General features: G+C 45.7%; 1 protein-coding gene across 1 annotated transcript in view; it reads left to right on the top strand.

Moving 5' to 3' along the window:
• The first annotated feature begins 3,212 nt into the window (after positions 1 to 3,212).
• EPHA8 (EPH receptor A8) overlaps positions 3,213 to 11,036 on the top strand; it is a 19,925-nt gene continuing 12,101 nt past the window's right edge. Inside the window, exons 1-4 of the mRNA XM_029283497.1 lie at positions 3,213 to 3,272; positions 4,767 to 5,430; positions 9,700 to 9,855; positions 10,554 to 10,889. Of these exons, the coding sequence (XP_029139330.1) occupies positions 4,785 to 5,430; positions 9,700 to 9,855; positions 10,554 to 10,889 (1,138 nt within the window). The 5' untranslated portion in view covers positions 3,213 to 3,272; positions 4,767 to 4,784. The remainder of the gene's footprint in view (positions 3,273 to 4,766; positions 5,431 to 9,699; positions 9,856 to 10,553; positions 10,890 to 11,036) is intronic.

The raw sequence follows: 11,036 nt of genomic DNA, 5'->3' as shown, positions 1-11,036 counted from the left end.
GCAACTTCTGGTGGCCAGCTGTTCCACTGGTTGATTGTTCCTGCTGTTAGGAAGTTTCTCCTTAATTCCAGGTTGCTTCTCTCCTTGATGAGTTTCCATCCGTTGCTTCTTGTCCTGCCTTCAGGCGCTTTGGAGAATAGCTTGACTCCCTCTTCTTTGGGGCAGCCCCTGAGATATTGGAAGACTGCTATCATGTCCCACCTCGTCCTTCTCTTCATTAAACTGGACATACCCAATTCCAGCAACCGTTCCTTATATGTTTTAGCCTCCAGTCCCCTGATCATCTTTGTTGCTCTTCTCTGCACTCTTTCTAGAGTCTCAACATCTTTTTTTTTACATCTTGCAAGTCTGAACTTAACCCTCTTTCTCCCCCTGTCCCCCTTGACTCCTACGAAACAACCCACCACTTTATTTTTTTTCTGAGCTGATCTGCGACTTTTAAAACTCGGCTGACCGGAGGTGGGGGGGGGGCGAATTTGACACAATTTGTCCACCTTTAATATCCACTCAGCTGTTCTGGGCAGTGGGAGGCTGCTGCGGTCCTTTCCTTAGAACAAGGCAATTTAGCGCCAAAGCCTCACAACTCTTGTGATGCCACAAGCCTCCAGATTAAAGAGACATCAATCCGGGGAGCCTGCGGAGAGCATCCTAAACGGCCCGTAATTGGACACCGTTTGAAACAAATCGTTATTTTCCAAAAGGAAATCTTTGTCTCTCTCCAAAGATAAAAAGGCGGATTTTTTTAAAATTTGTTTTTTTTAAAAAAAATTTTTTGCAATCAGGGTATCGTCTCCAAAAAGCTTTATTTTTATTTTTATTTTGGGGGGACCCAATTAGCCTTGCTTTTTTTTCTTCCTCTTCCGGTTATACAGATAATCCTCAATTTACAAAGTTCGCTTAGCGACCGTTCCAATTTATAATGGCACTGAAAAAACCGATGAAGGAAGGAGAGAGAAGGGGAAGGGAAGAGAAGAGGAAGGAAGGAAGGAAGGAAGGAAGGAAGGAAGGAAGGAAGGAAGGAAGGAAGGAGAGAGAAGAGAAGGAAGGAAGGAAGGAAGGAAGGAAGAGAAGAGAAGGGGAAGGAAGGAGAGAAGAGAAGGGGAAGGGAAGGAAGGAAGGAAGGAAGAAGGAGAGAGAAGGGAAGAGAAGGAAGGAAGGAAGGAAGGAAATTGGGGATAGGTAAAACCCAGGATAATTAAACAATTAACAAAAAGAACCCGAAAGAAAAATGACATTGTGTCATTAAATACACTGAGTCGCCTGTCAGCCATCAGACTTTGCCGCGTCTTCTTAAAAATGCTCGCCATAAAGTAAAATATGATTAGCTATTTTGACCCAGAAGGGCAGTTTTATTTCTCAGAGGGAATGATTAAGCCTGGCCTCCAGCTACGCAGATGGCTTTATGTTAAAGCAAGCTTTAAAAGCTGCATTATTTAAGCGCTTGCAACATTGCGTGACGCTTAGCCAGCTTGATCTGGAGAACTATCAGAATTAATCCCAGAGTTAAATTATGAGAAACACACACACACACACACACATACAATTTTATGGTGTTTCCATAAAAAAAAAAATCTGGTGCAGAAAACAAGAGATTTATAATTTACAATTTTATAATTTTTAATTATAGAATTATAATTATAAATTTATAATTTCCCCCCACACACACACCGAATCCTGGCCTGGGTAAAAGAGAAAAACAACGCCCCCAAATTCAAAGCTGGAGATTTTTTTTCCCACCCAGCCAGCCTCAGACTTCCCACAGGTCTCTTATAATGTCCCCATTATAATTAATCCCAATTTCCTGCCGATTGGCAACTTCAGAGATGGGACTTTGATTTTTTTTCTTTTTCCTTTCCTTCTCGCCACCGTCTCCCCTGGGGTGAGCAGAGGAATCCGAGTCTGGCTGATTGCTGTGCGGATTTGAAAATGGGTTTAAAAAAAAAATAAATTCTCCCCCCTCCTGTCCCCGGTAGCAATGGAAAAAAGGGGAAGGAGAGAGTGCACAACTTTGGACAGGGGGGAAAAATAAAAAATAAAAAAAAGAGGAATTAAAAGAAGAAATCTGAGGGCCTTTTTCCTAACCCGTGGATTGGAAAAGGGGATAGATAGATAGATAGATAGATAGATAGATAGATAGATAGATAGATAGATAGATAGATAGATAGATAGATAGATAGATAGATAGATAGATAGATAGATAATATAGAGATGGATGGATGGATGGATGGATGGATGGATGGATGGATAGATAGATAGATAGATAGATAGATAGATAGATAGATAGATAGACAGACAGACAGACAGACAGACAGACAGACAGATATAGAAAATGATATAGACAGATAGGTAGGTAGGTAGGTAGGTAGGTAGATAAATAGATAGATAGATAGATAGATAGATAGATAGATAGATAGATAGATAGATAGATAGATAGAGATGGATGGATGGATGGACGGACGGACGGACGGACAGACAGACAGACAGACAGACAGACAGACAGACAGATATAGAAAAATGATATAGACATATAGAGATAGATAGATAGATAGATAGATAGATAGATAGATAGATAGATAGATAGATAGATAGATAGATAGATAGATAGATAGATAGATAGATAGATAGATAGATAGATAGATAGATAGATAGATAGATATGGAAAGATAATATAGACATAGAGATAGATGGATGACTAGATAGATAGATAGATAGATACATATACATATACATACATACATACATATATACATACATACATACATACATATCTATATGGAAACTGCAATTAAAAGGCTCCTCCTATAAATGTTTTGCAGAGAGTTTAACGACTTAGAAATTGATATTCTATCCACCTCTGCCGAAGAATTATCGTGATCTGCAGCAGCTCCACACCGTTTTGATCAGGGGTTTGGGAGCATTTTAAACATCTTGATAACATGCTCGGAAAACAAACGCCGCTCGGAGTCTCTGATGGTGTGGCTTTGTGTGTGTGTGTGTGTGTGTGTGTAGGTGGCTTCACACAACCCCCACAGACTCCTCTATCCACAGAATAGAGAAACACGAAATCAAAGGGCTGGAAGGGCACCTCAGAGGTCTCCTAGTCCAACCCCCTGCCCGAGGTAGCAGACCTTATCCCATGTGGATCAAATTACAGGCCGTCCTTGACTTCAGATCTTCTAAAAATGGATTTTTCTCTTGCTTTTGCAGTGAATTTGCTGGATACCTCCAAGATTATTGGTGATTGGGGCTGGCTCATTTATCCTTCTCATGGGGTAAGTAATAATAGTAGTAGTAGTAGTAGTAGTAGTAGTAGTAGTAGTAGTAGTAGTAGTAATAATAACAACAACAACAACAACCGTAGTCATGACCAGGATCACAATCACAAAATCAACCATAATCACAATCACAACCAATCACAATCTCAATTTCAATCACAATGACAATCCCAATCCTAATCAAAATCAATCATAATCACAATCAATCACAATCAAAATCAATCATAATCGTCAAAAATCACAATCACACTTATGACCTACGCAACCTCCTCGTGTGTCCTGGGTGCCCTCAGTCAAACCACCCAATGGAACCGGTTCGATTCCCCAATTTTCCGAATTGTTCAACTGGTGGCTTCCTTGCTGGAGGTTCTCGAGAAGAGACTGGACAACCGTTTGACCGGCATGGTATAAGATCTCCTGTTTAAGCAGGGTTAGGGTTAGACTAGAAGACCTCTGAGGTCCCTCCCAGCCTTACGATTCCATGTTTTAAGTCATTTTTTGCCTCCGTGGGCTCAATTTTAAGCTCGTCTGACATCCTTTCTCTTTCCAGCCTCTTTATCCCTTTATAATCTGATATATATATATATATATATATTACCCCCTTAATCTAGCATTAGCTTCCATTTAAACTATTAGATAAATTCCCACATAGAGATGCAATCAAGCGCCCTGTCTCGGCGCATTAACGACGACATCCACATTTTACGTCCGGTGAAGGGATATTTTTTCCCCTTCTTCTTCTTAGGGAGAACGGCTGGAGCAGCCACTGCATGCCGGCTTGTTATCCCAAAAGCCTGTCTCTTTATTTCAGCCAAATCTGGTTTTTCAGGCCTTCAGATCACCGGGGAGTGGCCATTAATCAGGCTTAATGCTTTTTGATCAGTTCATCTCCAGTGGGTTGGGAAAACGCATGCGGTTGGCATGCTACTGCGAACGGCCTTCCCCACAGGTGCAAAATTCAACGCCTCGGACGACAGATAGTCCTCAACTTAACGGCTACGATTGGAGGCCGGTCGTTAAGCGGAGAGAGAGAGAGAGAGAGAGAGAGAGAGAGAGAGAGAGAGAGAGAGACAGAGAGAGAGACAGAGAGAGAGACAGAGAGAGAGAACAGACAGACAGACAGACAGACAGACAGAAAAAGAGATTGAGGGAGGAAAGAAGGAAATGGAAGGGAGGAAGGAAGGGAAAGAAAGAAAGAAAAAGAAAAAAGAAAAGGAAGGAAGGAAGGAGAAAGGGGAGGAGAGGAAGGGAGAGGAAGAGAGAGAAGAAGGAGGAAAAACATAAAATTATGACTTCTACCCCTCTTTCCAACAAGTACTTGTCATCTTCCTACTTCCCCTCTCTCTTTAATGCACTTTAATCCCCTAATCATAGAATCACAGGACTGGAAGGGGCCTTGGAGGTCATCTAGTCCAACCCCCTGCTCAGGCAGGAAACCCTCGATTAGAAAGTGTCTCGGATTCAAATCCTCCCGCTTTCTTCCTCCCCCAGTGGGACTCCATCAACGAGATGGACGAGGCCTTCCAGCCCATCCACACCTACCAGGTGTGCAACGTCATGACGGCCAACCAGAACAACTGGCTCAGGACCAGCTGGGTCCAGCGGCACGGCGCCCACCGCGTTTACGCCGAGATCCAATTCACCTTGCGGGATTGCAACAGCATGCCCGGCGTGCTGGGCACCTGCAAGGAGACCTTTAACCTCTACTACCTCCAGTCGGACCGGGATCTGGGCAGTACCCCCCGGGAGAGCCAGTTCGTCAAGATCGACACCATCGCGGCCGACGAGAGCTTCACCAACGTGGACCTGGGGGTCCGCCGGCTCAAACTCAACACCGAGGTCCGGGGGGTCGGGCCCCTGACCAAGAGGGGCTTCTACCTGGCCTTCCAGGACATCGGGGCCTGCATCGCCATCGTCTCCCTCCGGGTCTATTACAAGAAGTGCCCGGCCATGGTGAGGAACCTGGCCGCCTTCTCCGAAGCGGTGACGGGTGCGGATTCCTCCTCCCTGGTGGAGGTGCGGGGGGAGTGCGTTTCGCACTCGGAGGAGAGGGACACCCCCAAAATGTACTGCAGCGCCGAGGGGGAATGGCTGGTGCCCATCGGGAAGTGCGTCTGCAGCGCCGGCTACGAAGAGCGGAAGGACGCGTGTTCGGGTAAGGCCTGGGTTCGGGGAGGGTGGTTTTGGGGGTACCGATCTGGGGGCAAGAGGAATAGAGGGGGGGGGAAATTCAGGAAGTTAGAGGACCTTCAGGCTCCCCTTCCAGCTCTGATTGATTGATTGATTGAATGATTGATTGATTGAAATGGTCTAGAGTCTCCTGTTTGAGCATGGGTGGGACTAGAAGACCTCCCAAGGTCCCTTTCCAGCTTTATTCTGATTGATTGATTGATTGATTGATTGATTGATTGATTGATTGAAATGGTCTAGGGATTCCTGCTTGAGCAGGGGGTTGGACTAGAAGACCTCCAAGATCCCTTCCAGCTCTATTCTGATTGATTGATTGATTGATTGATTGATTGATTGATTGATTGATTGATTGAAATGGTCTAGGGATTCCTGCTTGAGCAGGGGGTTGGACTAGAAGACCTCCAAGGTCCCTTCCAGCTCTATTCTGATTGATTGATTGATTGATTGATTGATTGAAATGGTCTAGGGATTCCTGCTTGAGCAGGGGGTTGGACTAGAAGACCTCCAAGGTCCCTTCCAGCTCTATTCTGATTGATTGATTGATTGAAATAGTCCAGGGTCTCCTATCTGAACACGGGTGGGACTAGAAGACCTTCAGGGTCCCTTCCAGCTCTATTCTGATTGATTGATTGATTGATTGATTGATTGAAATAGTCCAGGGTCTCCTGTTTGAGCAGGGGGCTGGACTAGAAGACCTCCAAGGTCCCTCCAAGGGTTTTCACAGAACGAAAGGATGGGCGGGGGGGGTTGAATCCCACCCATCTTCAACCGGCCGAGACGGGCGTTTAAGCGACTTCGTGAATTGTGCTGCGCGACGCACAGCCACCATGCTTCAAGGTTAACCTAGTTTGTAGTTTGGGGAGTGAAGGAAAGACAGATCTTAATCAGTCCCTTCTGGAAGGCAGGCAAATATTTGGAGGAAACATCCACAGCAATTAATCCGAGCGAAATGAAATCCCTTTTCACTCCGCCTGGAGTTGGGAAATATACTCAAGTCTGCCACTTACGACCACGGCTGAGTCCCCCCAAAAAGTTGAACCAAGTTGTGGATAAAGAAGGCTTGTTTCGGTTATTTATTTACTTATTTCTGATTTGCCTATTTTATAAAAAAAACAACAACCACAACCACAAAACCAGCCGTTTTGTGAGCTGGCACAAGACGCTTCCGCGGACGCCTCGTTTTCCCGATCTCCTTAAACCTCTTAAGTCCTTCAAGCCTCGGGGCTTAATCTGGCAAATATTTCTCCTTGCACGCACAATCCCAGCGGTGTGTGTTTGTTTTTACTTGGGGAAGCCAGGGGGAAAAAAAACCAGGCTTTTTACAACTCCAGAGGCATTCCAAAAGACGGTTTTTATCCGGAAAAAATGAACGATTGGCGAGGAAGTTTGTAAAGTGGGGCAAATGTCTCGCTTAGCGACGGAAATCTTGGGCTCCCTTGTGGTCGTAAGGCGAGGACTATCTGCAGTCACTGCGGTTGGTGAACCTGGGCTTGGAGAATTGGGTGGAAGATGAATTATTATTGCTGTTGTTATTATTTAAAATTCAATCTCCAATTCGATTGACAGTTTGGGACTGGTAAAAACGTAACAAGGCCTAGTCCTCATCATTGTGGCCAGAAGGGTCATAAAGTGGAGCAAAATTCACTGGATAAGCAAAGTCCGGGGGGGGGAGAAGCGGGATTCACTTAACAGCCGTGTGACTAAATTAACAAATGCAGTGTTTCGCTTAACAACCGTGGCCAGAACAGTCGTAAAAATGGGGGAAAACTCTCTTAACTGGAAATTTGAGGCTCGATTCTGGTCATAAATGGAGGACTCCCGGTTGTTTTTCCAAGTCGAAATCTGAATTTTCAGCGTGATTTGGAACCATTCCTGACGCGCTTCTTCCTTTGAAAGCATCCGTGTCATTCCTGCCCTCTGGAGTTTTTTTGCAAAGTCGCAAAAACTTCTCCCCCTCTCCGAGCAAGATTGATCTCCAAGTATGGAAGCCATTTCCCCCCTCTCTCCCTCCCTCTCCCCTTCCCTCCCGAGGGGCTCCAGCGAGATCATCCGGCCTGCACCTGTACAAACCCTGATAAGACGACGGCAGCCGCAAACACCGCACGCTTTGCCCGAGGCGACGCGTGTTCCGGAGAGCCGGCGTCACGCTGGGCTTCTCCGAGGAGATGGTTGTTTGCTTTTCGACTTCTTCGCTGAAAGAAGTGGCAGGCGTTGACTTTGCAAACACCACACCGCAGGGGCTTTGTTGAGATGCGGGGGAAGCGGTCGGCTTTTGCCTTGACAATATCGCACACGAGGGTGGCAGACGTCAAGGTCACAACGGGGAAGGATGCTGGAGCGTAAAGTGCTGCCCGCCCTCAGTTACGCCGGATGAATTTGGGACGTCCGTCCGGGGTTTTTGGTTTTTTTTTGCAAACGGGCCGTTCCTGTTTTCCAAGTGAGGTTTTCAAGAAGAGACTGGACAGCCATTTGTCTGAAACGGCCCAGGGTCTCCTGCTTGAGCAGGGGGCTGGACTAGATGACCTCCAGGGTCCCTTCCAACTCCATTCTGATTGATTGATTGAAATGGTCTAGGGTCTCCTGCTTGAGCAGGGGGTTGGACTAGATGACCTCCAGGGTCCCTTCCAGCTCTATTCTGATTGATTGATTGATTGATTGATTGATTGATTGATTGATTGATTGAAATGATTTAGGGTCTCCTGCTTGAGCAGGGGGCTGGACTAGATGACCTCCAGGACCCCTTCCAACTCCATTCTGATTGATTGATTGAAATGGTCTAGGGTCTCCTGCTTGAGCAGGGGGTTGGACTAGATGACCTCCAGGGTCCCTTCCAGCTCTATTCTGATTGATTGATTGAAATGATTTAGGGTCTCCTGCTTGAGCAGGGGGCTGGACTAGGTGACCTCCAGGGTCCCTTCCAGCTCTATTCTGATTGATTGATTGATTGATTGATTGATTGATTGATTGATTGATTGATTGAAATGGTTTAGGGTCTCCTGCTTGAGCAGGGGGCTGGACTAGATGACCTCCCAGGTCCCTTCCAGCTCTGTTCTGATTCTGATTAGTCCCTGACCCTTCCCGTGTTTCATTCCTGCGTCATAAATCAAGGACGCCTGGATTGAGATACGTCTGCCTCGAAATCGATAGATATTTATCAGGGAGACGAGGGCGAGAAGGAAAGAGGGAGGAAAACCGTTTAATTCCCCCTCCCCTTTTCGGATAGACAGGAGAAAGGACCGGCTATAAATAAACACCCTTCGAGATTCGCAGGGAGAGAAAAAAAAAATCCGAGTTATTTATTAATGCCAAGCCCTTCTTTATTAGATCACTTTATTTTTAGAACTTGGAACAATACAATTACGAGGGGAATGAAAATAAGTTTCTGCAGGACACGGGTGGCATTTGGGAAAAAAAAATTACTCTGATAAACGTTTTGGGCCTTCCCTTTATTGCTAGTTGTCAGCTCAGAGAGAAATCTCATTTTAATGTATACCGATTAGCCTACATTTAAAGTGACAATAAAGTTATTTTTCGACAATAGAATAGAATAGAATAGAATAGAATAGAAAATAGGAATAGAATAGAATAGAATAGAATAGAAAATAGGAATAGAATAGAATAGAATGGAATAGAATAGAATGGAATGGAATGGAATGGAATGGAATAGAATGGAATAGAATGGAATGGAATGGAATAGAATAGAATAGAATAGAATAGAATAGAATAGAATAGAATAGAAAATAGGAATAGAATGGAATAGAATGGAATAGAATAGAATAGAATAGGATAGAATAGAATAGAGTGGAGTAGAATAGAAGAGAAGAGAAGAGAAGAGAAGAGAAGAGAAGAGAAGAGAAAATAGGAATAGAATAGAATAGAATAGAAGATAATAGAATAGAAGAGAATAGAAAATAGGAATAGAATAGAATAGAATAGAATAAAATAGAATATGGGAATAGAATAGAATAGAAAAGAAAATAGGAATAGAATAGAATAGAAAAGAAAATAGGAATAGGAATAGAATAGAATAGAATAGAATAATAGAATAGAAATAAAGAATAGAATAGAAAAGAAAATAGGAATAGAATAGAATAGAATAGAATAGAAATGGAAGGGACCTTGGAGGTCATCTAGTCCAGCCCCCTGCTCGAGTGACTGCTCGAAGTTACAGCGTCGCTAAAAGAGGACTGAGGACCGGTTTTTCACCCTTTTTTCTTTGCTCCTTCTCTTCCAGCCTGCCCAGTGGGGTTTTATAAGTCTTCTCCTGGAGACCAGCTGTGTGCCAGATGTCCTCCAAACAGCTATTCCGACACCTTGGCCGCGCAGGTGTGTCGCTGTGAGAACACCTTTTTCCGGGCTGCCCAGGACCCGCCTTCGGCCGCCTGCACACGTACGTACCTCTTCGCTCCTGATGGCAAATTCCTCAGCTTTTCGCCCGTCGGGAAGTTTTCCCTTCTCGTTCCAAATTTTGCCAGCTTTGGTGTATCAGGTGCACTTTCCTAATAATCGCAATTTCCCCGATTTCGTCTCTTGTCAATTGCATTTCCCTTCCAGTTGCGGTTTCCTTGATTTCGTCTCTTGTCAGTTGCCTTTTTTTCCTTCCACTGGACTTCCTTGTTTTTCCTTTGAAGATGTTTTGCTTCTCCTCCAAGAAGCTTCTTCGGCTCTGACCGGACGGTGGGGGAAATGGAAGGATTTATACTCCTTGCAGACAGCTGGTCATTTGCATCCTTTTAGAGAGTCATTGAGGCCACTTGGAGGCTTGTCTGTGACCTCGGGGGCAGCTGAGTGGTGCAAATGGGTGTGGAGCCTTCTCCAAGTGGCCTCAACGACTCTCTAAAAGGAGGCAAATGACCAGATGACTGCAAAGGGGACAACCAGGACCCGGATGAAGGAGACGCTCCATAGAAATAAGTTAGGAAAGTTCTCTCCTGACTTTTTTCCCTTCCCCGTTATGCATTTGTGGTCTAAGTCCTCTCTTATCTGACCATTCCTCCGTCTCCCGAGGTCTTTCTCACACGCCGTCCTTCAAGTTGGAGGTCGAGTTGGCTTTCAACTGGACTCTTAGCTCCTTCTCCACCTCTCCAGGTCCCCCTTCGGCTCCCACCAACCTGCTCTCCAGCGTGAACGGCACGACGGTGACCCTGGACTGGGCCCCCCCGCTGGACAAGGGCGGGCGGCGAGACGTCAGCTACAACGTCATCTGCCATCGCTGCCCCTGGGGCGGGGGCCACTGCGAATCCTGCGGGCCCGGCATCCGTTTCCTACCCCAGCAAATGAATTTGGCTCAAGGGTCCCTCTCCATCTCCAACCTTCTGGCTCACACCAATTACTCCTTCTCGGTGGAGGCCGTCAACGGGGTCTCCGACCTCAGCTATGAGTCCCCGCGGTTTGTGGCCGTCAACATCACCACGAACCAGGCAGGTAGGAGAAGGTGTCCCCAGCCCACCTCACTGTCACCCTCCTCCTCCTCCTCCTCCTCCTCCTCCTCCTCCTCCTCCTCCTCCTCCTCCTCCCTCTTCTTCTTCTTCTTCTTCTTCTTCTTCTTCTTCTTCTTCTTCTTCTTCTTCT

The sequence above is a fragment of the Protobothrops mucrosquamatus genome, unplaced genomic scaffold (assembly GCF_001527695.2).
Source record: "Protobothrops mucrosquamatus isolate PMUCROS unplaced genomic scaffold, P.Mucros_1.0 scaffold109, whole genome shotgun sequence".
In the NCBI taxonomy this organism is placed as follows: Eukaryota; Metazoa; Chordata; class Lepidosauria; order Squamata; family Viperidae; genus Protobothrops; species Protobothrops mucrosquamatus.
Note: the sequence above shows the minus strand (reverse complement) of the source record. Positions and strands in the feature narration are given on the sequence as shown.